This window comes from Balaenoptera musculus, chromosome 17, assembly GCF_009873245.2.
Source record: "Balaenoptera musculus isolate JJ_BM4_2016_0621 chromosome 17, mBalMus1.pri.v3, whole genome shotgun sequence".
Taxonomy (NCBI): Eukaryota; Metazoa; Chordata; class Mammalia; order Artiodactyla; family Balaenopteridae; genus Balaenoptera; species Balaenoptera musculus.
In genome coordinates, this window is record NC_045801.1 from 3,223,268 (window position 1) to 3,248,669 (window position 25,402).

General features: G+C 42.0%; 2 protein-coding genes across 8 annotated transcripts in view; one reads left to right on the top strand and one right to left on the bottom strand.

Moving 5' to 3' along the window:
* TRAPPC9 (trafficking protein particle complex 9) overlaps positions 1-25,402 on the top strand; it is a 549,215-nt gene that overhangs the window by 48,796 nt on the left and 475,017 nt on the right. For 5 of the 7 annotated variants that reach the window (XM_036830233.1, XM_036830234.1, XM_036830235.1 and 2 more), the window contains 3 exons: positions 5,781-5,926; positions 13,226-13,354; positions 22,124-22,150. In XM_036830233.1, the coding sequence (XP_036686128.1) occupies positions 5,781-5,926; positions 13,226-13,354; positions 22,124-22,150 (302 nt within the window). The remainder of the gene's footprint in view (positions 1-5,780; positions 5,927-13,225; positions 13,355-22,123; positions 22,151-25,402) is intronic. The other 2 variants (XM_036830236.1, XM_036830239.1) reach the window with 1 other exon arrangement.
* On the bottom strand, positions 24,816-25,243 carry LOC118883423 (60S ribosomal protein L31-like). Its single transcript, XM_036830242.1, has one exon. The coding sequence runs from the start codon at positions 25,231-25,233 to the stop codon at positions 24,859-24,861; it is 375 nt and encodes a 124-aa protein (XP_036686137.1). The 5' UTR covers positions 25,234-25,243; the 3' UTR covers positions 24,816-24,858.

Sequence of the window (25,402 nt, forward strand, 5' to 3'; positions counted from 1 at the left end):
CTGAACGTCCATGTGTGCCCCTGGCCTCATCAAAGCCCACGTCAATTCTTGACCATGCTGTCAAAGTTATTTTTGTTCTGGTGTGTTTCTAATTTTTGCTTGTTCCTCTTTCTTTTCTTTTCCTTTGTTCTTTTTCTCTCATACTGCCCTGTGAGTATGTTGTTGGGTCTGAAAAGGTAGGCTGTGAACATGTTACATTGAAAATAGCTAGATTTCCCTCTGTGCTGCCTTCTTACCGCCTTCATCGCTTTAAAAAACAAAAACTTAACTGCTGCCTTGATCCATGTATTAGCCTGGTCATCTTTTTATTTTCTAATTTTTTCGAATTTTTGCTTTTTTAGCACACAACCCACTGGTGTTTGATAGCTATTCAAACACTTGCTTTGGGGAACCTGTTTGGTCTTCCTTATATTTGGTGACAAATGAGCCCTTATTAATTTTTGTTTGTTTGTTTGTTTTGAGGAAGTGAGATGCTAATTGATTTAAGCGGCTGCCGAGGGGTTTTCACGGGATATTTTAACTTGGAAGTCAAAGTCTGCCGCACCTTGCTTGATTCTGGCTTTTAAATGAATGCATTAGGCCCGCGGTTCTTGGCTGTCGCTGGTGATGTGCATGGTGGTGCTTACTGGCCAGTGGTCACCAGTGAAGAGGTGACCGGCTTGGGGGTCTGCTGGCCGTGGAGGGACGCTGTTGGAGGAACGGACACCAGATTTCCTTTTGCTTTCACCTTGACCATGCCATTTACTTTACTTTGTCTGAGCAACTTTCCGTCATAAAGGGGCAGAGGCTAGTCTAAAATCTATGCCACTCTTTTGCCCCCTTTATGAGGGCAGTTTTTCTAGGTATCAGAAAAGTATGTCCTTCTCCTAAATAGCTAGTTCGTTTGGATCTGGTGGACACAAGGACCTCTCTAAGTGACCATGGCTTCCTCTCTGCTTTAGCCAATAAGCGTTCAGAGCCAGGTCTGTGGTTTACCTTAGCAGATGTATAGGCCCTACCTGCACCAGCCTTTACTTTTAACCCATGTTGGCAAGAAATAGCTGATTCTTTATTTGTTGAGGCTAATGTCCGCCACTGATGGGCATGTCATTAGTTTGCAACTCCATCACCCAAGGTCAGCTGTGAAGGGAGATGCTTTGGCTGACCTAGGACCTCACGTTCTTCCCCCTGGTTCATCTCACCCCTGGGGAAGGGTTTTGCCACACCACCATGCTGTCCAGGAGACCTTGTTTCTCCTTTAATGCTCTGGTCCAAATGTGGACCCTTCATCTTTCATCAGGATAGGCCAGACTTTCTGCAAGGGTCCATCCCATTCTGGGGTGGGGGGACAAAACAGAAGTAAGTGTAGCAAGTGCAAGAAGTTGAGGCCATCTGGGTTGGAAAACATAGGGTGGGATCCTGTGATGGCTGGGCTGTGCCCTGGATGCAGGGCCTTTTCCAGACTCAGAAGCTGGAGTTGGAGTGGCGTGGGAGTGGGGAGAAGATGGGGTCACACTCACCTTTGAGGGAGGGAGGAAGGCCTGGGGTGGTGTGGAGCCCTGCCAGTCCAGTGGACTATCTTCCCCACGGTCACAAGGCAGATCAGACAGGGGATCTGAGGACGGAGGGGATGGGCATTGGGAGGAGGGGCTGACATGTGGAAGGATTGTTGGGTAGTTCTGGAATAGTCTTTCCCCTCAAAATAGACTTAAAAAAATCCAAATCTCTTAAGAACATTGATAGTTACTATGCAGGAAGCAGTTCTTTTTTGATCCTTCTAAGGGTAAGGCACTACACTGGTGGATACAAAGAATAGGACAGTCTATCCCAGGGGTTTGATACTTATTAGGGGGAATATGCAAGTTTATGAGGGGAGAAGGGTAGGGGAGGGAAACTAGCAAGGCTCTGTATCAGGCACCAGTCAGCCTCCCCACCTACATATTTCACTCATGCCACATCGATGCCACCTGAGGTGGGTGGTAGCAGCCCCCTTTTCCAGAGTGGGAAGCCTTCTCAGAGAGGTTAAGTCATTAGCCCAGCATCACAGGGGTAGTAAATGCTGTAGCAGGATTCAAGCATGGCCTTGTCAGGCTTTCAAGGACGTGTTCTCACTACTAATTCTGTTACCTCCCTGTTACATCTGGAATGGTAAAGTGGATCAGTTTTGGAGCCTTTCAGAAAAAGTCTCTGACTTAAGTGCTGCAGTTCTATTTCATGAAGCTCAGACTTGTCTGATGGTTAGGAAGCCTCAGCATGCTTTACGTCCCAGAGCTGAAGGTCTTCATTTCACTCCAATGATGACATGCTTGCAAATGACGCACAGGTGCAAAATCAGACTTAGAAACTTCCGAACTTGTAATGGAAACTGTCCAGCCCTCCCTTGATCCGCTTTCCTCAGCAGAATGTAACTATGCTGCAGGGTAGGCCTGGGCTTTCTTTATGGAGTGAAGGTTTAATATCCAACGTTAGCATAAAACAGTTCAGATGGAGGAAATCGACATTGATGATTTATTGGAAGATTTCATAAGACAAGATGCAGAATCAGTTAATGGCCCATATACCATCTGAAATTGAGTACAGAACATTGCATTTCTTATTTTCTGTTTAGAGCTGTCTTACAACATAAAGTTGTCTACTTTGGAACTTCAGCTCCACCAAAGGGGCGCCTGTCAGTGTGTTTATGCACGATGCACGTAATCTAGGTTTCCTCAGTCCATCACATGCTAGTGCAAAATCATGGGCTGTAGCTATCACTTAATTATGCAAATGCCTTTAAAACTATATAATACCAAAAAGAAAAAAAAAGATTACCTTTATCAAAGTTCCTTTGGATTTTAATTGCAAACTGTTGTTGAGCAGCTCTGGTTTTCCTTTGGATTTGAATATATACATTCTTTGCATGTAAATTGGTTTTTGGATTAGAATATACCAAGCCCTTTTTTTCCACAAGCCATGTAAATAGTACCCAAATCGCACACATATGAAACACTTTCTTCTTTTATCTGATCAGAAGTCATGAGAATAATACAGCGTATATCTTTAGTTGAATTGTACTTAGTGTAAAGTGCAGTGTGAGCGCCTTCTGTGACAGTGCTTGCGGCTGTGTGTTAGGTGTTTTTGCACAGCTTCTAGAAAGGATGCCTTTCCCTTTATCTGGGGAGGCTGGCAGGTCTTTGCCTGTGATTTAGTTATGATTGATTTGAGGCCATTATGACTTAGGGGTTATTGGGTTTTTAATTTTTCTATCAATCCTTATTTCCAATTCCTTTAACCCAGTGTTTATAACTTGTAAGAATAATGAAATAACGTGAGACACTCTTAGAAGTATTTAGAGCATATTCACATTTTTGGCTAAGTTCTGTTGCTCATGGCTTTGAAATTCACCATTAGTTTTGAAATTTACAACAAATCATGGCATATTTTGAATATTTGCATTTTGTGTTAATGTTACCTTTATTTGCTACTGTGGCTTCATGTTGTATTTTTCTTTGTCATACTGTTTGCTCGTATGTTTTTTTTCCTTATCCATAAGCATATTCAGTGGTCACACAATGTGACAGTTCTAATAATGTATATATAAGAACTCTGAACTTTTAGAGAGACTTAAAAAACGTGACATTACCATTTTCAAATGATCCGTGAAAGAAGGATCCATGTCTTTTTGGAAAAAGAATTTTGATGAGGAAGCTTATATTCTAAATTACAAAATTGGCTTAAAATATTTTAGTTTATTTTGTAGTTTACCTAACTACAAATCGAATTGTCTTAATTCCTTTATCTGTTTCTTACTGTGTTTTCAAAGGATTGGAACAGAATTGCTCATAATCTTGAGATGACCCAGTCTTGGGGCATATAGTACTTCGAGAGTTAAATACTTTAATTTATATAAATCTGTGATAGAATTTTGTTTGTTTGGTATTTTGGAGATTTTCTCCAAAGTATTAGGGTTCATTCTATTTTTATATAATTTAGAATATTTTATATTGTTTTGTTGAATCGTATGACCTTAATATGAAAAACTAAGAGCATATTTAGCTGACTCCTTTTTGTAAAAATCCTGTATTTTCAAAACCAACTGTTTCTGATCACAATGATTGCACTTTTTATTTTTGAAAATGTTCTGGGCTATATTTTGCTACAGCAGATGTGCACCTTTGTAAGTTCATACGAAGATGTAATAATTTACTTTTTTTGGAGAGTTAAGACAGGATGCTTTAAAGCAAATTTTAGTCTAACAGGATAGGAGTAGAGTCTACTGAAAAAAAGTCTAATTCAAAATCTATTGAGTCACCATCATGGTGGTATTTGTAAACTGAGCCACATATTAAAAGTCCACAGTCGTGGTAATGGAGGAGGAAAATGTGCATTTGGATGCTGAATTCTTTTCTGGTTAGAACAGGAGGACACAGCAAGGAAGCAGGCCAAGCACTGCCCACCTTTGGGAGGGAGAGGCCCACAGGTGCAGAGGTTGGAGGCAGGGAAGGCTTCCTTGAGAAACTGAGTTGAAATGAGCCCTAAGGTGAGTGGGAAGTAGCTAGACCGAAGGGTCAGGTGGCCCCTGCGGTCACTGGGGACCTCGGTACTGCGGTAAGGCTGGGGAATGCAGGGGGCAGTGGGGAGGGCCAGAACTGTACTGGGGAAACTTAGAAGGTGTTGAAGTGAGGGAGTGACCTAATCAGATTTGTGCTTTGGGAAGGCCACTCTGGCTGTGTGTGAGTGTGTGTGTGTAGCAGGGATGAAGGGGAGGGTGGTACAGGGTGGGAGGGTCATTAGAAGACCATTAGAGGGCTGTTGAGGTGACCAGTGGGGGAGAGATGGCAGGGTGTGCTTGGGGATGGCGGGGCAGTTTAGATGCAGTATTTTCTTATGGGGAGGGCTTGTAAGCGGGGGCCATCCTAGCAGCGCCTTGTGGCTGGGAAGAAAACAGATGGAGGCCAAGCCGACTTTCCTCTTCTCTCCTTCTCTGTGTTATGTGATGATCTTAGTTCAGCGAACATTTGGAACAGAAAAGGTACATTCCAGAGTTAGATCAGATGGGATTTAAGTTTGTATTGAGATCTGTACATTCATTTAGCTAGAAACTTCGCATCTTTTGGATTAACATAGGGGTTTTTATTCTTGATAAGATTGCTTTCTTGGTGAGAGGAAATTTAATACAGCCGCTGTTTTTCTTGAAAAATCTTATCTTTTAAGAAATTTAATATTCACAAGAATAGGAATATTTAAAAATGATAAAGCAAGATTTTGGTATAATTTCTTTGGTTTCTGAGTTGATACAGAGTTAGAAGCTTTTGCATTATTTAATAGCACATCCTTGCCAATATTTAAAGAGCTGTTAGCGAGGGTCCCAGGCCCCACCTCTCAAAGTATCATTAAAGCTTGCTCTGAAATAGTGACGATAAAGGTCTTGTTTGCAAAAGCCAAACAGTTGGCTTATAATATGCAGCATAGCTCTCTTTATAAAATAATAATAGGTTTGAGGTTAAGAAAGTGGAAGATAATTGATTTTTTTAAAAAGCTGAAACATAAACTTTCTTGTGCTAATGTTGTGATTGGAAAATTTGAAAAGAGAAAGCCTGCTCTAATATTATCCACGTGAAATACATGTATTCTATTAGGTTTAAAAAATAACTTTGCTCATAAACTGGCAGTGATGGTGGCTGGCTTTCAATTGTGGAGCCTAAGGTTGCCTTCTTAGCTTTTTTTTGTAGTGAGGGAATTGAAAAGTGGTTAGCCAGTGTGCTTTTGGGGCAGAAGTCGGGCATTATCACTGATACATTTCCGTGCATTTTACTTTATAGACATTACAAGAAGCGGTGCCAAGGGCGCATGCGGAAGCATGTGGGGGATTTGTGCCTGCAGGCCGGGATGCTGCAGGACTCCCTGGTCCATTACCATATGTCCGTGGAGCTGCTTCGCTCAGTGAATGACTTTCTGTGGCTTGGAGGTAAGGTTATCTGATGAAGATGATCACATATGTAATTACAGCAACTGCTACTTGAAATAAGAGAAAACCTAGAAACAGTGGCTCTAAAAACATATGGAGAGGGAAGGGAAGCAGTCAGCTGAGCTGGTTGCAGTGGGGAGTCTTCCGGGGTAACTGCCTCACCTTATCTCCTGCCACTTTCCCACCCAGCCCTGCACTGCAGTCCTGCTGAACCAAGCATGCACTTTCCTCAAAAACACACTGAATTTCCTTGTTGCTCTGTTGTTTTTTTTTTTTTTTTAAAGCACATCTTGCCCTCTGCTTAGAATGCCATTCCCCGTGTTAGTCACCTCTTACACTCATTCTTCAAAACCTCATCCATAGGTCAGATGATGAATGGATGAACAAAATGTTTCTCCATACAGTGGAACGTTATTCAGACATAAAAACAAATGAGATACTGATACCACTACAACATGGACGAACCCTGATAACATCACGTCAAGTAAAAGGAATCAGACACAAAAGGCCACATATTATATGATGCTGATTATCTGAAATGTCCAGAATAGGCAAATCTAGAGGCAAAGAGCAGATTACTGGTTGCCTGGGGCTGGGCAGAGGGGGGAATGGGGAGGGACTGCTGATGGTCATGGGGTTTCTTTGGGGTGATGAAAAGGTTCTGGAATTAGATAGCGGTAAGGGTTGCACAGCTGTCAATATACAAAAGTTCCCGAATCGTACACTTTTAAGTGGGTGGGTTTTGCGGTATGTGAATTATATCTCAATTAAAAAAACTTAAAAAAAAGAAAACCTGCTTCAAAGGACAGCCTCTTCTGACCCCTCCACGCAGTGGGTGCCCGTGGGTCTTGTACAGAATCCTGTCTGCACGGAGTTTACCCTCTGTGCTGGGACTGCCTGTTTGCGTGTTTTTCTCCTTCAGGGGCCATGTCCTGGAGGTGGGAGTGGGAGGCGTGGTCTGTGTGTGTCCATCATCTAGCATATTGTAAATGTTCTGTGAGTGCTTGTTAAATAAACGTGGCATGAGTGAGGTCTGAAACAGGGTCCTTTCCTGGAAGAGGTTGACAGCTCAGTCAGAGGGCCCGTCAGCCACTGTGGTAAATACAAGTCAGAATGAAGTAACCAAGTTCTTCAGTGGAAGATCAACAGCGTCCTATAGGACACACAAAATATAAATTCTTAAAATGGACTTAAATTTCATAATTTGGTTTCTTAAAGAGGATAGGGAAATAAAAGTGAGAAAGAGAAGGAATAGATGGAAAAGAAACAAGAAACAGATAAAGGATTAAGTAGGAGGGGAAAGGCGAATAGGAGTTTTACTTCGTTTTCTTGAAGGAGAGGTCTATAATGACTTGCTGTGCACTGGTGGAGTAGAGCTGAAGGTTAGGTGCTTATCTGGGAAGAAGCCACTGGGCACCTGACCCACCCAGTGATAATGGGCAGGTCGGGTTCCTGTGAAGGCGGGGTGGAGTGGGTGGTGCCAGGTGCTGCCAGCTTATTTCACTCTTGGTCCCTCAGAAACGCACAGTGGGGTTTCCGGGGGGCTCCAGGACGTGTGACATCACAGCACATTGAGGGCAGAAGCAGGTGTGAGAATCAGCACACTTGTCTCGAGCCAGACATGAAAGAAATTTCATGTAAAATTGTAAAAATGCAAACAATGCCCCTCTTCCAGCGTATTGTTTTTGTTTTGAAACGTAGTTGTTGTTCATGAAAATTTAACATGGTCGGGGCTTCCCTGGTGGTGCAGTGATTGAGAATCCGCCTGCCAATGCAGGGAACATGGGTTCGAGCCCTGGTTTGGGAAGATCCCATATGCCATGGAGCAACTAAGCCCATGTGCCACAACTACTGAGCCTGTGCTCTAGAGCCCGCAAGCCACAACTACTGAGTCCGAGTGCCACAACTACTGAAGCCTGCGTGCTACAACTACTGAAGCCCGTGCGCCTAGAGCCTGTGCTCCGCAACAAGAGAAGCCACAGCAATGAGAAGCCTGTGCACCGCAATGAAGAGTAGCCCCGCTTGCCGCAACTAGAGAAAAGCCTGCACATAGCAAGGAAGACCCAACGCAGCCAAAAACAAAAAACACCCCTTAAAAAATTTAACATGGTCAAGATGGCGTACTAGGAGGACGCAGAATTCGCATCTCCTCACAACTAGGGCACCTACCAGGCACCGGTGGGGGACCACGGACACCTAAGGGGATGGGAGGAACCCCCAGCCACTGGGTAGGATGTGGGGCATGGGGGGAGTGAAGGGGGAGGAGAAGTGGAGGTGGGACGGGACTGGAGCCCCTGAGGGCTGGCTGGGGGAGGGGAAGGGATCCCACGCCCGAAGGGAGAAATTGGGGAACCATTGGGAGGGCAGAGGATCAAAAGGGAGCGTGGCCAGGTTTCTCCTGCCCACTTGGGCCCCTGGAAACCCGCTGAGATCCCGGGCCTGATCGTCTGCCCACCGAGGCCCCCTCCAGCCACATGGGTCCTGAGGGAGTGGGCGAGGGGGAAGGGGGAGCAAAAGTAAAGGCCGGACCTCTGGGATGGCACTGCCGAGGGGCAGCTGGGGGAAGGGAGGAGTTCCTACACCCAGCGGGATCCACCCACGGTTAGGGGTCCAGCGGGGAGGGGGGAGACCCTGGGGGAGACTGGGGGAGGGGCATGAACGAACGGAAAGGAATGAGGCCAGTGCTTTCCCTGTCCACTTAGGCACCGGGAAGCCTGTTGGGCTCCCAGGCCTAATTCTTTGCCCCCGGAGCCTCCCTCCTGCCATGCAGAGCCCAAGCCCCACCCCTACATCCCCACCCAGGGCCCCCACCCAGGGCCCCACCTCTACACTCGGAGACCCCCTCCAACTCGCTGGGCCTAAACCCCACCCACACACCTGCACTCAGGGCCCCACCTCCAAACTCCTGGAACCCCACGCTCCAGAGACCCTCCTTTCCATGTGCTGCCTCTCCCCTTGTGGCAGGTTCTAAGCAGAGGCCCTGCCCCACGCTTGAACGTCACCCCCCACCCACCTAGGTCCTGCCCACCCTAAACCCCACCCCTGCCTAAGTTCCACCCCCGCCTAAACGCCACCCCCAACGCCAAGAGTTTTTTTTTTTTCCTCTTTTAGATTGGGGTTCTGTTTTACCTTGTTGATTCATTGTTGTTGATTCTTTTATATTTTTATTTTTCCTAATAAATCTTTTATTTTTCTAGTTTTATTTTATTCTTTATACTTTGTTATTTTTCTCTCCTTTTGGCTTGTTCCCTCCCCCTTTTTTTTTCTTCTTTTTTCTGTTGTGGTTTCATTTTACCTTGTTGCAGTTGTTTCAATTATAGTTTTATTTTTCCTAATATGTTTTTTATCTTTCTAATTTTGTTTTGCTTTTTATTCTTTGATATTGTACTGCTCCTTTTTTCTTTCTTTTTTTTTTTTAACTGCACCACGAAAATTGCAGGATCTTGGTTCCCAGGCCAGAGGTTGGGCCCGAGCTCATGTGGTGGGAGCTCCGAGTCCAAACCACTGGAGTAACAGAGAACCTCAGACCCCTGGAAATATCAATTGGAGTGAGGCCTCCTGGAGGTTCCTCATCTCAGCACCAGGACCCGGCCCTGTCCAACTGCCTGCAAACTCCAGTGCTGGATGTCGCAGGCCAAACAATGAGTAAGACAGGAATACAGCACCACCCATCAAAAAAAAAAAAAAAGAAACGACAAAAAAATATGTTACAGACCAAGGAGCAAGGTAAAAACCTGCAAGACCAAATAAATGAAGACGAAATAGGCAAGCTACCTGAAAAAGAATTCAGAGTAATGATAGTAAAGATGATCCAAAATCTTGGAGCAGAATGGAGAAAATACAAGAAACAAATAACAAGGATCTAGAAGAACTAAAAAAGAAAACTACAAGCCAATATCTCTGATGAACATAGATGCAAAACTCCTCAGCAAAATACTAGCAAACAGAATCCAACAGCACATTAAAAGGATCATACACCATGATCAAGTGGGGTTTATCCCAGGAATGCAAGGATTCTTCAATATACGCAAATCAATCAATGTGATACACCATATTAACATATTGAAGGATAAAAACCATATCATCTCAATAGATGCAGAAAAAGCTTTTGACAAAATTCAACACCCATTTATGATAGAAACTCTCCAGAAAGTAGGCATAGAGGGAACCTACCTCAACATAATAGAGGCCATATATGACAAACCCACAGCCAACATTGTTCTCAGTGGTGAAAAACTGAAACCATTTCCTCTAAGATCAGGAACAAGACAAGGTTGCCCACTCTCACCACTGTTATTCAACATAGTTTTGGAAGTTTTAGCCACAGCAACCAGAGAAGAAAAAGAAATGAAAGGAATCCAAATCGGAAAAGAAGAAGTAAAACTGTCACTGTTTGCAGATGACATGATACTATACATAGAGAATCCTAAAGATGCTACCAGAAAACTACTAGAGCTAATCAATGGATTTGGTAGAGTAGCAGGATACAAACTTAATGCACAGAAATTGCTTGCATTCCTATACACTAATGATGAAAAATCTGAAAGAGAAGTTAAAGAAACACTCCCATTTACCATTGCAACAAAAAGAATAAAATACCTAGGAATAAACCTACCTAAGGAGGCAAAAGACCTGCATGCAGAAAACTATAAGACACTGATGAAAGAAATTAAAGATGATACAAACAGATGGAGAGATATACCATGTCCTTGGATTGGAAGAAGCAACATTGTGAAAATGACTATACATCCCGAAGCAATCTACAGATTCAGTGCAATCCCTATCAAACTACCAATGGCATTTTCCACAGAACTAGAACAAAAAATTGCACAATTTGTATGGAAACACAAAAGACCCCGAATAGCCATAGCAATCTTGAGAAAGTAAAACGGAGCTGGAGGAATCAGGCTTCTGGACTTCAGACTATACTACAAAGCTACAGTAATCAAGACAGTATGGTACTGGCACAAAAACAGAAATATAGATCAATGGAACAGGATAGAAAGCCCAGAGATAAACCCACGCACATATGGTCACCTTATCTTTGGTAAAGGAGGCAAGAATATACAATGGAGAAAAGACAGCCTCTTCAATAAGTGGCAAAACTGGACAGCTACGTGTAAAAGAATGAAATTAGATCACTCCCTAACACCATACACAAAAATAAACTCCAAATTGATTAAAGACCTAAATGTAAGGCCAGACACTATGAAATTCTTAGAGGAAAACATAGGCAGAACACTGTATGACAAAAATCAGAGCAAGATCCTTTTTGACCCACCTCCTAGAGAAATGGAAATAAAAACAAAAATAAACCAATGGGACCTAATGAAATTTAAAAGCTTTTGCACAGCAAAGGAAACCATAAAGAAGATGAAAAGACAATCCTCAGAATGGGAGAAAATATTTGCAAACGAAGCAACTGACAAAGGATTAATCTCCAAAATATACAAGCAGCTCATGCAGCTCAATATCAAAAAAACAAACAACCCAATCCAAAAATGGGCAGAAGACCTAAAGAGACATTTCTCCAAAGAAGATATACAGATTGCCAACAAACACATGAAAAGATGCTCAACTTCACTAATCTTTAGAGAAATACGAATCAGAACTACAATGAGGTATCACCTCACACCAGTCAGAATGGCTGGTCATCAAAAAATCATCAAAAAATCCACAAACAATAAATGATGGAGAGGGTGTGGAGAAAAGGGAACCCTCTTGCACTGTTGGTGGGAATGTAAATTGATACAGCCACTATGGAGAACAGTATGGAGTTTCCTTAAAAAACTAAAAATAGAACTACCATATGACCCAGCAATCCCACTACTGGGCATATATACCCTGAGAAAACCATAATTCAAAAAGAGTCATGTACCACAGTGTTCATTGCAGCACTATTTACAATAACCAGGACATGGAAGCAACCTAAGTATCCATTGACAGATGAATGGATAAAGAAGGTGTGGCACATATATAGAATGGAATATTACTCAACTATAAAAAGAAACGAAATTGAGTTATTTGTAGTTAGGTGGATGAACCTAGAGTCTGTCATACAGAGTGAAGTAAGTCAGAAAGAGAAAAAGAAACACCATATGTTAACACATATATGTGGAATCTTAAAAAAAAAAAAAGGTTCTTATGAACCTAGGGGCAGGACAGGAATAAAGACGCAGACGTAGAGAGTGGACTTGAGGACACTTGGAGGGGGAAGGGTAAGCTGGGGCGAAGTGAGAGAGTAACATTGACATATATACACTACCAAAGGTAAAATAGATAGCTAGTGGGAAGCAGCTGCATAGCATAGGGAGATCAACTTGGTGCTTTGCGACCACATAAAAGGGTGGGATAGGGAGGGTGGGAGGGAAACGCAAGAGGGAGGGGATGTGGGGATATACGTATGCATATAGCTGATTCATTTTGTTAGTCAGCAGAAAGTAACGCAACATTGTGAAGCAATTATACTCCAATAAAGATATTTAAAAAAAAGTTTAACATGTAATGGGCTTATTATTGTTTTAAAAGGAAGGAACACATAAATATTTAAATCCTCTTCTGGTTTTATTTTCGAATATGGTAAATATCTGTAGATGTAACCTGCACAAAAAAAGCGCTCTTTTTTGTGGTCCTCAGTGATTTTTCAGCGTCAAGGAGTTCTAAGACCAAAAAGTTAGAGAACCACTGAGCTACTGGGTAAAGATGAACACTGCAGCACAACTTGTGAGGCTAGTAGCATAGTCCAGGGTTCTTAGGGTTTAACTGCCAGTGATAGAAGAATGAAAAGTTGCAGCAACTCAGTATGGCTGCCTTTGAGAAGGAGACAGGCCTGCTAGGTGTTTCCTCGAAATGGGATAGATGCATTCAGGGTGAATGATGGGGATAGGTATTCTGGTCCTTCTTCCAGTGGTATGATTTTAAAAATATTTTCGATCCAGGGCACTTCTACATCTGTCTGCAGTGTCAGCATCTGGCGCAGAGCCTGCCACACAGTGTGAACTAAACTGTTGGTTAAATGAATGAATGAAGAGCCTGTCTCACATGTGCTCAGCCCCTCAGAGGAACGTTGAGCATCACGAGAGTTTTCTGCGCTGCCAGCTTTGACACGGGCCTGCAAAACATAGTAGGGGCCATGTTCCTGTTTGTAACAAAACCAGTGATCTGTAGGTTTGATCTCTGTTTTGTGGAAAAATTGGCATTTCCACATCATCAAGCTGTTCAGATCATTCTTAGTCACTGCAATTTTTGCTAAGGGTGGGCCACTAACTTTATTAATTGAACTTTTATTTTAATGCCCAGCTGCCCTTGAAGGGTTATGTTCAGCTTCTGTCATCTATCACTATCCTGGTGGAACTGGTGGTAAAACTGGAGCTCGAAGGTTCCAGGGTAGCTCACTTCCTGCTGAAGCAGCCAACAGACATCGACCAGGTAAGCTCTGCTCTTGCCTCCATCCTGGACTCAGTTACAGACCTTAAGCAAGCAGGAGTAATCTATTCCTGTTCCCTCTGAGTGAAGGTTGAGTAATGTTTAAATAAAATATAAAATCTGTTGAGTCAGAAATCCTGCACGTGAGACATTGTCTTCTGGTTCTATTGAATATGTATTGATCTTATTGAGTCTTATCAAATGATATTAATGGATTACAATGATGGGTTGATTTCTGGACCAGTTGCATAAAATTTCATGGTAGGCTGAACTTTGAAGTTCTCTGTCTGGGTCCTTGTCATAATTTCTGTGTATTTGGTGAAGTTAGTCCCAGATGTCAATTTTAGCAGCTAATTCAGGGCCCGGGTAGCTGTTTCTTATTTTTCTGGTTGATGAAGTTCTCTTAATGCGTGAAGTTTGATTTGCTCATGTTTGTTAGCGCCTATGAAGAGTAAAAATGCATCTTTGGAGGAGCAGAACCACAAATGCTTGTTGAATGAACTTGACCCTTTTGACCCTTAATAAATGAATTTGCCTTAAATGTTCAGGATGTAGTTGTCATACCGCATAGGTCACGAAGATAATAACAAAGAATGCAGAGATCAAGGCTATACACAAAACTACTAGGTGTTTTTTGAACCATGAGATTTTTACAGATTTTTTTCCCCCCAAAGAGAAGGCCCACGGCCGTTGATGTGTATTGGATGGGGAAATGCCTTCAATGTCTTTTTCCCCTGAATTATACCATCCCCGTCACCAGCAAAGACTGCAGAGACCACCTCTATGAGCCAGTCAGTGTAGCCGCGCGGTCTGAATCTGGGTGCACTCTTTGTAGAACTGCTTAGATGAATCTTTGGTGGCCCTTGAAGATGTTTTATCATCCTTCAGCAGACTGTTCCTGACGGTTTTAGTGGGGTCTCATTTATTGGAGAGGAAAGTAAAGTGGGCTGAGAAGTGATAGAGAAAGTCCTCAGACTGGAATGTCTCTGCTCCCTGCTCTCCTGGGCTTCCGTTTTGACTTGAGATGCCTCCCATCGGTGCTCACCACCTGTGTTTATCCCGTGGTGTTGTAACTGCTGTCTCTGCTATGAGATTCCAGCATTTCAAGTCCTCTTGTCGCCTCGCGCCAGCGGCCAAGTGCTAAAATAGCCAACACACAGGTGACAGCTGTTTTATCTTCTCCTTAGAAGAAAGTGCTCTCTCTCTGGGTTGCCTTTTGTTGGAGGTTGTTTTATTTTATTCTTTCCCTGCTCTTTGAAGAGTTATAATGTGTCGAGACTGTTCTACTCATGTGATTAGTGAGACTCTGGCACCTTTTTAGGGTGACGTTTCACTTTCTCCCCTTGCTAAAGATAGGCAAAAAAAGTTTTAAGCCTGAAAAAGTGCTCTGTCTGCAGTAGAGAAATGTCTTTATTTAGCTGTGCATAGTGTGAAACACTTGAGAACTTTTCACTGTTGAAGACAGTCTGCGGAGAAGGACATCCAGTGAAGCTTGGATGAGAGCTGAAAGAGCAGCGCCGATGGCATTTAGATTGGAAATGATTTTACCACCTTCCAGGCACTAAAGGGTCCAGAGCCATGATCGGATTTGCTATCATGAGTATATATGTTGCTTCGTCCTGGATATTAATTTCAAGATTAGTCAGCTTGTAGTGGCAGCCTCATCTCACATCCGGAGTTTATGGTATCCACTCTTTGAGGTGAAGACCAGACAAACTGATTATTTAACATTCTCCCTTGAATTTATATCTCAGGTTCCTTTTTCACCAGCAAAATAGCAGGCTACAGATGTCATTTAATGGCGGTGTGACCTGGAACAAGTTTAATCTCTCTGTGCCTCAATTTCCTTATCTGTGAAGTGGGGGAGATAATAATTGTACTTACCTTGGAGGGTTCTTGTGAAGGCTGCATGAGATACACATATAAAGGACCTACAACAGTCCCAGCCAGTGCTGGATAAATGTTAGCAGCCATTATTATTATCAGTATTATTATTGTTGATTGTCAAGTAGTTTTAAGACTTGGTAATATGAATTCATGAATAGTGTTAAAAGACTCTAGACGTCTCAGATCCCCTTTACATAGTTTTCAAGATTTCCTCTGAGAAAAGGGAATTTTCCCCCCTCTTAAAACTGAATTTAGTTTCAAAAAAGAATTCTGTACTCCCTACCTCTTTTTGCTTTAATTCTCCTTTTGTTTAAATTTTAAAAAAAAACTTCACTTTCTTAGTATTCAGAGTATTCAGGGTTATTCAAAACTTGGTTTATTAAAAAATCAATAGGACATTCTGCAATCAATCCAAAAGAAAATGCTTATTGACTTACACATGTTTCTCCTTTATGGTTATTTGTACTTTTTGGACTAGCTTAATTTATTAATAGTAAGCATTATCGTCCCTAATTATTGAAATAGCTATGAATGATTTGGCATCTACCCTAGGCCAGGCTGTGCTAAATGCTTTCCTTATGTTTTACCTCCTAGCAGGTGTTTGAGGGTAGTTATCAGTAACTCCTTTTTGCAGGTGAGGGATTGAGGTTTAAAGAGATGGGGTAACTTGCCCCAAATCATGCAACTGGCAGCGGCAGACTCGGGGCTGGAACCAGGCTGGGGTGACCACACAGTATGCGTCCTTAATTGCTCCTCTGATCAGCCTCCCGTTGACTGGTTTCCCAAACTCCTGTGAGTTCATAAATGACTGATTTTAGGGACCTCAACCTGATGAGGCCTTAAAAGAAGAGGTGTCAGTGAGAATATGAGACAGAGTGGCATAGATGTTTTATTCTCAGCTAATGACCTAAAAAGTTAGTATTTTTTATTTTAACTCTGGAAGCACTAAAAAGAAACATAAAAAATGATTACAGTGCAAAAGAGAAGTGAGCGTTGAAAATCCAACCATTACTAATGACTTACCGCTTGTTTTTCTCTAGTGAGGCTTGTCGAGAGAGAAACTTATAAAGACTGAACTGCTTTTATGTAGTCTTTAGTATGGAAGAAAAGATTAAGCCACTGAAAATTGAGAGAAAGTAAAAATCTTTACTCTTTTCTTTCCTTATGATGAATATGTTAAGTTGGTTTTTATGGTTTAAGTATATATTTCCTCATTTGTGAAATTTGAATAATGTTATTTACCTAGTCTGACTGTGAGGTAGATACCTTGCAGAAAGCACCCAAGAGATTCTCAGTAAAAATTTGCTGTCACAATGACAGATAGTTTAGAAGGATCAGCTCTGAATACCGAAGAGGGTGGTTTATTTCTGATGCATATTCAGTGTGTATATACATATGATATATATGAATATCACTTAAAGTGATAAGGATTCGGTTACTTTTTTTTAGTGCAGTATGAAGTTTTGATGAGTGTCATCCTAGTAAGATAGGGGCTAGCTAAATTGTCTTCAGCTGAAGAACTTGAAGATTATTTGTACAGAATGTATATTTTTACAACTCAGAATTCATATTGCCTTGTAATCATCCACTAGAACCTTTAAATTGCTAGGAATTTGACCACAGCCTTTACGTTTAGAAAAATCAATATTGATTATTTTCAGAGAATAAGCTTATCTCTTTTGTGATTGAAGAAAGTTTTGATTTTTTTTTCCTGTACCCTTAATAGGTTTTATTTATTTATTTTTTAAGAAAGAAAATGGAAAATTTTATTCAAGCCAAATTTGAGGATTTTATAAAACCTGGGAAGAGCATCTCAGAAAGCTCTGAGAACAATTCTGCCTGTTAGAAGTCAAGGCACAGGTATATGAGTCTTTTGAGACAAGAGAGCTGTACATTTAATGACGTGTTGACAGTTTACACAATCCAGATCTGAGCGTCATCATGGTGGTGGGTCATGTGTCCTCTTACAAGATAAAGACGGAATGTTATCTTTTAAGGAATTGCCTTGTTGATGCTAGGAGAATGCTGCTTTTTTTGATTGAGCAAGTATTTCTGCTGCTGGGGGAGGTAAATAATCAAAACGTTGATTTGACATCTGTCACTTTTCCTTTATAGAGGGAATAAAAGTGGAGCTCATGCTATTTTATTTATTTATTATCTTTAAATTATTTTTAAATTTTTAAAAATTTTTACTTTTTAACATCTTTATTGGAGTATAATTGCTTTACAATGTTATGTTAGTTTCTGTTGCATAACAAAGTGAATCAGCTATATGTATACATATATCCCCATATCCCCTCCCTCTTTATTTTAATATATAAATAAGTGTTTTGTATTTCAGCAAAATTGTATGATTTGTAGTTAAATGCTCTTTGGGAAGTATTTTGCAAGACACAGATTATCTACTGTTGGAAACGTGCAGACATGACTTTTATGAATATAGAGCTAGTACAGCTAGCTAGTGTAAAACAAAAGGACTAGGAGAGCTTTGCTGCTGATTGCTAGAAGGATGGATCCTGGGTCTCAGTCTCCCTGTCTGTAAAATGAAGAGGCTGGACTGGATTCCTTCTTCTAAGATTAGTTTCCATGAGCCTATGTCTTTTGTTTATATTCAGGAGTGTTAACAATTTCAGATTACATACTGAATACCACTCCCTTCCCTGAAGCAGAATTCAGTTATGAGCTAGATAAGCTTTTAGTTATAGGCTCTGAACATCCTATTTTTAAAAACCTTACTGATCGTTTCTTATTATACAGGCAATTTTTGTGTTGTATCTTTTACAGCAACCTGGACAGCCTTTTTGGCCATAGGTGGCGCTGTTGCACCTTTTAAAAGTCTTAATTTTCCTGTTTGTGGAAGAAGACTTAACCCACGTTCCTTTGATTTGACTTCTTTGTTTAATGCTTAAGGATAGCACAATGTCCATTATGTCTGGATACCTGGACAAATTATTCTAGTTATATCTTATTTTTATTCTGTCATCTCAGTGTGAAAATTTCAGACTTGCTGTGCAAACAATGGCGAAATTGTACTTTTCTTCCAGTATTAGAAACCAGTGAGCCATGATTTTATAAAACAGATAGATGTGATCCCTGGAGCACCTTAAAGCTGAAAAATGTATTGAACTCCCTGAGTATTGAACCCGCTGCTGTGTGTTAATTAGTGGGAGGTGATTCGGTTGCTGTACGAAGGAGCGTAGTTTTTTGACTTGGGTTTGAATGCACGTGCTACCACTTAGCCACGCGAACTTGAGTCAGTTCTTTCTGAGTTTTTCCCTTGTCTGTAAAATAGGGACGCTAACATCTGCTTTGTAGAATTGTGAGAGTAAGAAATTATGTAAAGTGTTTAGCGCAGTGGTTATCTCAAAAGAGCTTAAACCCTTAGCTATTATTTTGTATGAAGGCATCATTTTATATAGTCTTTAGCAATTACTAAGGAATTAAAATAGAAAAAGCTGGTTTTATGACGAAAGATCCAATTAAGAAATGAGTAAAATATTTGAAGAGGGTCAGTACTTCCTGTACTCATAATTTAGCAGCAGCGTCAGAATTAGGGCTGTTATACAGTCACCCTGAACGTTAAGCCACAGAATTTTTGGCTAATTAGTATATGTTGGGGCTTAAGTGGGCCCAGTAATTGCACTCCTCTTTTCTCCACCGGCCAACTGAGAGACGAGACGGCCAACTGAGAGACGAGACGAGAGAGCAGGCAGCGGGAGGTAAACGTCTCCTTTGTTACTGGTAAAGCCACGTTCTCCGTGAACTTTAGGGCTTCGGGGAAATGGGTGTCTTCATACTCTATCCCGGAACTAGAGAGACTCACCCAGTCGCAGGCAGCTCTGGGCCACAGTGGGCCTTCCTATGAGGAGACCTGTCCCCGTCATGCTCAGGGCTGTCATGTCACGAAGCTGAGCATCCTGGGCGCTTCCTGAGGGTGGCCAGCACCCGGGGGGAGAGAGTGGTTTCCCGTGCCCCACTTGTCTCCCAGGCTCCCTGAGCCCACTGCCCACTCCATTTGTGTGAGGAGGGCTAGCCGTGGGCCAGGGGTCCGGAGTGTTGAGGGAGAAGGCCTCCTCATGGCCCAGAGGAGTGGGGAGGAGGCGTCCCCTCCCTCAGTTTGAACCGGTCGTGGCGTGGAGCAGATGGGTGCTCCCCAGGAGTTTATAAGCAGGGAAATGAGGATGTCCTCTGGGACTTAAACTAGCAGGGAAACATTGAAGATGCTTAGAAGGGAGACAGGCGGGGCGTGCTTCATAGTTAACAGTTGTTGGGCACCTAAAACGTGCTGCCTACTTTTCTAAGCGCTTTGCAGAAACTAGTTTAATGCTCTGATCCTCACAACAGTCAAGTGAGGTGGGTTTGATTATTTTCCCAACTTTACAGATGTGGAAATTGAGGCACAGAGAGGGTAAGTAATTTGACTAAGGTCACAGAGCTAGTAAGTGGCAGAGCTGGTATTTAAACCCCGGCTGTATGGCTTCCAGGCTCTCAGAGATGGGCTTTGGGTTTTTAGAGGTATCAGCCCGTCTGTGGATCTCTATGTACATCTGTCCATTGGTCAGCCTGGAAAGGGTGGGAAAGGGAGAGTTACACAAGTGTTCACAGCTGTGCCTCGGCCACTGTGCATGCACCGTGACCAGCATTCATTGTGGTCTAGGCAGCAGGTCTGTCCCTGTAACAGAAATTTAGTCCATCAAGTTAATCTAGGAAATCCCTCTTGCTCTGCATCTGTCCATGCTTGCCATGTGGCCTCCTGCCTGTGATTGCGCCGTTGGGGAGAAAATGTGCTGATTGTTGAACTCCAATATTTCAGTCTGATCGATAATTTTATGTCTCCTGTTACATTAATAAGTTAAACCTCTGTTTCTTTTTTTTTTTTTTTTGGCCACACCCTGCGGCATGCATGATCTTAGTTCCCCGACCAGGGATCGAACCCGTGCCCCCTGCATTGGGAGCGTGGAGTCTTAACCACTGGGCTGCCAGGAAGTCCCAGCCTCTGATTTTCTTACGTCAGTCTCTTATGAATTTGGTTAATGTGAAATTAGTCCATTGCAGGCTGATGATGCTGATAATGTAATTTCTGAGCACATGGAGGTACTCGTGTCTGTGGAGACCTGGCTGGAGGGTGCTCCTTTTTCTCACTGTGATTTCTTCAAACAGCACCAATTATTATCTCCCCACCCCCTCACATACACAATGAGGTGGGAAGCCTTCTGAGTAGGCCAGATAATCAGATAGTAAAGTCGACCAGTCAGAAGACTGTTACGTACCTAGAAGTGGGTTTAATAAAAGGAAAGGGCTTCCAGGGAGTCCAATTAGATGTTAAAGTTCATTTGGTAAAAGCTGTCCATTTTTTGTGGTTGAGCTTCTTCTTTGCTGTTCGAAAAGATTGGATTAGATGGATTAGCTTAAAAGGCAGAAAAGGATCGTTTCAGGTGGTATTAATACATCCACACCAGTGAGAAATGCTAGTTGACCGCCTGTGTGAGGCATGAGACAGAAAGATTTTTACAAACCTCATTAAACAACCTTAAAAGCTCTGCAATCTCAGTGTACTTAGCATGGGGCCCGGTTCATCCCTGGACGCCCTAAGAGGTCGAGTCATTGATGATTGTGATTATGACTCTGAGGCATTGAATAAGTCTCAATCATATTCCCTATTCAAAGGACATGGCACAGTATAATATATTTGACCAGGTTTTTCACTGAACAGGAAGTTTTTACCACTATCTGGAAATCTCACATTCCCCAAGGTTCCACACAGCTCAGGGTCCCCTCAGTGCAGGTCTGTCAGCACTCGTCGTGGGCACGTTGTGGAGTGTGTGATGGTGCAGCACTGCAGGCTTCCGCATCCCCATCTACCTTGTAGGGTTGCCCCGACAGTCGCACATGATGGTTGTCAAGCATTGTGTTTGGCATAGAGTCAGTATCCAATAGAACGCACCTGTTTTTTATTATAATCGTGGCTTCTAGATTGCAGTGATTTTTAGTCTGCGTTTGAAAATGGAGATTGCGATACACAAAGTAGCTCTTAAGTAACATCATGGGACCTATTCTCTATGGACGATTGAAAACATATGCTCTTTCAGTAAGAATATATGTTATTGGGACATACCTTTCTGAATCTTGTTAACATGTTTAAACATGATCATAGCTAATGATAAGCAGGACTCTTGGACCCAGTTCCTCTTAGGGTGTGTTTTGCCATCATGGGAAATTACATTCTATAGAGAAGGCTAATTGGGTATCATTGATATTTGGATGGTTTAACAGATGATCAAGGCTTTCAGAAGCTTCTTGATAATAATGAAGTTAACTGTTTTGTGTTGTAAACTAACTACAGAGCTACCTTCTAGAAGTTGGAAATCCTTAGCTTGTGAAATGTCCAGTAAATCAGTGTGTATGTGTGTCTGTGTCTGTGTGAATGTGTGTGTATGTGTGTGTGTGCGTGTGATTTTAGGAAGGAGAAATAGGTTCCATATAGCCTTCTGATACCTTTCTCCTCCAGGCCAAGGTGTGGGCGTATATTTACACAAATAAATTGATATTCTTCTGTCACTTGGCTTATTTGTGGGAAAAGAAATTCTCATACTTGTTTCAGAAGAGTTAGGGAGCATAAGCTTGGAAAGTGGGAAGGGAGAGAGATAGGGAAGCACTTTACAGTTTCTGCAGGATATGAGAAATAGTTTTCCTTTTCTTTTTTTCCTTCTAAAGCATAAAGGCACTGAATTGTAACATACTGTTACTCAGAATTGCTTTTCTGATCAGGTACAAGTGTCTCAGATTTTTTTGAGGCTATGTGAATTATGAAATGTGATTTAGCAGTTATCTTTAAAAATAGTTTTGTTTTTCAAATAAAAGACCATAATCTGTTCTTTCTTCCAGGGGCACAAGAAGTTCTCATTGATCCAGGTACATGATCTATGTGCTTAGTTTCTTTTGGTTATTTTTTTAAGTGCTTGTTTCATGGTGGTGTGAATGAATGGTTAAAATTTCTGGATTATGATCTTTGGAACATACTGATTTAAGTAACTTTAAATCAGAACTGTTACACACCTGATTGTTGTTTGTTCCTTGTTTCATGGGGCACCCTATTGATTTATGTTGTTTGTCGAGGAGGGAAATTCTTCCTCTAGCATGGTTAAGTGAATGATTTGCAGTGTGCCTTTAAAATTCTCTGAATGCATTGAGCATGCCTGTCCAGTTAATTCTGCATTTACTCATAGTAATGACTTCGCTCTGATTCTGTGGCTCACGCTCCTCTCAACGTGAATTTGAATTCTCTGTTGCATTTTGTATGTGTGTGCTTAACAGGGAAAGACATATTGCATTTTTTACAGAGGTGGGTTTTCCTTTCCCCGCTTAATGCCTTCTGTAATTAATACAGCAAAAATCTCTTTTATTGCAGTGCTTAATTATTTCGTAATGAGCTCTGTTGTTTTCTGCCTTAATTGGACAATGACAAAGAATAATAATAAAAAATGAAAACCCTCCCTTCCTTTGAAGGCTGGAAATCAGATGGTCATGCTTACACATGCTTTGTGACCAACACATTTACTTTCATCTCATTGTGTATCTTGATTTTGAAATGAAATTGCTTCAGGTTTGTAGATTTTTGTTTTAACATTTGTGTTGCATTTTTTCTCTAGGCTGATGTTTCCTGATGGAGCTTGTGGAAAGTGTTTTCCTTCCTAGAGGAAGGAAAACAAATGTTTTGCTTTGATTTTAGGAGACCTGAGTTGCTGATGAGAAAGCAGTTGAGGGGGGGCTGAGGAACTGAATGATACTCCCTCACCTCCCGTCCAAAACAGATGAACGATGAAATCAATGTTAGATGTATTGGTATTTGAGCAGTAGAAGTTATCGAGCCCAGACTGGCTAGTTATGCCTGATGGAAAGTACGGGGTTCACTTGCAGGAGAATTAGGTGCTTTACCAAGTAGAAGTAGCTTAGGGCTGTCAGAAAAATCAGTCATATGTTGAGATTAAAAAAATAATATAATATTTTTTATTTCTGAAACTTTTCAAAATAAGGTTGTATAGAGCTGAAATTGAGTTTCGAGTGCTGGGAGTAAAGTCAGGGTGGTTCTGTGGGGCTGTTGTTCAGGGAGAGGGTGAGGCTGGCAGGAAAGGACGCAGAGCCAGGGTCTGGCATCCCAGGACACGACTCTATCTTCTTCCCCGAGGGAGAGCAAGGAGAGAGTTGAGATTCTGCCCGCCCCCCACCTCCCCAGTTCGCCTGGAGCCCTTCTAGCCTCTGCTCACGGGGCTTGTCCCAGGACTGGCCGCAGCCTTCTCTTCACTTGCCAACATCTCATCTGCCTTTCAGACGTTAGTCTCTTCCTCTCTGCCCTTTAGACCCTGGCACATATGTTGGTGGGGAATCACTTCACGACTCCTGGGAGCAGTGTGCTGTGACTCTCCTTAGTCTCTGCTAGTGTTCTCTCGGGGGTGGCAAAATCGTTCGGCTCTATAGAAAACCCAGCACGAAATTGTATCACTTTCATTTTATTTTTGAACCTTAAATGGATAAGTTATTTGAAGCAAACTGTTTCAGAGTTTTTGCCGCCTGCTTTCCCCACAGCCATTTCAAAGGCCAGAAGGAGGAGTTTGACCGTCTTTGGCTGTTTGGTGCAGAGGTGGGAAGAACTTCTCCAATCACTTCTAGCAGCTCAGCTTCCGAGCCCTTGATGGGCATTTGAAACAGAGTGCTTCTTGGTGTCACACTGTTGTTTCTTGTCATTTCTGAATATTGCATGTACATTCAACAGCTGTTTCAAGTGAAGTGATCTTTTGTCCAGTTTCAGTTAACTCAAATTTGCTTTTCCCATTTTAATGTTGACGGGAGTTTCTTCTTCCCATAATGAAAATCAGCAATTTGCACTTACTACGTGAAGGCACTGGTCCAAGGTGCTTTTTTTTTCTTAACAGTTTTAATACAATTTACCCATTAAAATATACAGAGGTTTTTACTCTGTGACCAGAGTTGTGTATCACCATCAATCTTGGACATTTTCATCACCCCAGCAAGAAGCCCCGTACAGATTATCAGTCACCACCCATTTCCCCCATCCTCCCCCAGCCCCAGGCAACCACTCTTCTGTCTCTGGATTTGCCTGTTCTGGACATTTCATATAAATGGAATCATACAACTTGTAGTCTTTTATGACCGACTTCTTTCACTTAGCATAATGTTTTCAAGGTTTGTCCATGTTGTATCACGGATCAGTACTTCATGTTTTGTTTTTGCTGAATAATATTTCACCATATGGATAGACCACTTTTTGTTTACCCCTTCATCAGCTGATGGACATTTGGGTTGTTTCTACTTTTTGGCTGTTATGAGTAATGGTGCTGTTAACATTCATATATGTTTTTATGTGGACATACGTTTTCAGTTCTCTTATGTATATGACTAGGAATTAGAATTACAGGGTCATACAGTAACTAAATGTTTAACTATTTGAGGAACTGCCAGATTGTTTTCCAAAGTGGTTGTGCTATTTTACTTTCTCAGCAGCAGTGTATGAGAGTTCCAGTTTCTCTATGTCCTCATCAATGCTTGTTATTAACTTTTCTTTTTTTTTGGCAGTTCTATAACTTTTACTTAACAATCAACAGTCAGTTTTCATCCACATTAACTGTCTTTAGGTTTTTGATAATGGTGACAGGTACATAGGTAACCAACGTACAGAGCTTGTTTGGTGCATCTTCATCTTCATTATGTTTTCTGGACAACTGCACATGGATACAATACGGGACATTGCTTATTCCTTTGGCCCAGACAGCTTTGTTGAGCCTGGTGTCAATGCGCACATCTGGAATTCCCATCTCCTTCATGGCAGATTTCCGGATTTCTCTGAGTGCCAGAGGGGCACGCTTCTTGAAACCCACTCCAGGGATGCTCTTGTGAACGTTGATAGTGTATTTTCTGGTCGTCACCTTGTTGATGGCAGACTGGCCTTTCTTCTTGCCACCCTTCTTTGCGGGAGCCATCTAAACCCAGTCAACGGGAAGGCTCGGAGTGGAGTGGGACAAAGCCAAGCCAAGTCCTCCCTCTCAGCCGGCCTCATGCAACCGCCCTCGGGGCTCTTGGAGCCCCAGGTCAGGGTGTTATCATCTTTGATTATAGCTGTTTTAGTGAGTGTGAAGTGGTTTCTCCTTG

What these genes read in the sequence shown, in the direction of transcription:
- LOC118883423 (XM_036830242.1), bottom strand. Translation starts at nt 25,233, where the DNA reads ATGGCTCCCGCAAAGAAGGGTGGCAAGAAGAAAGGCCAGTCTGCCATC.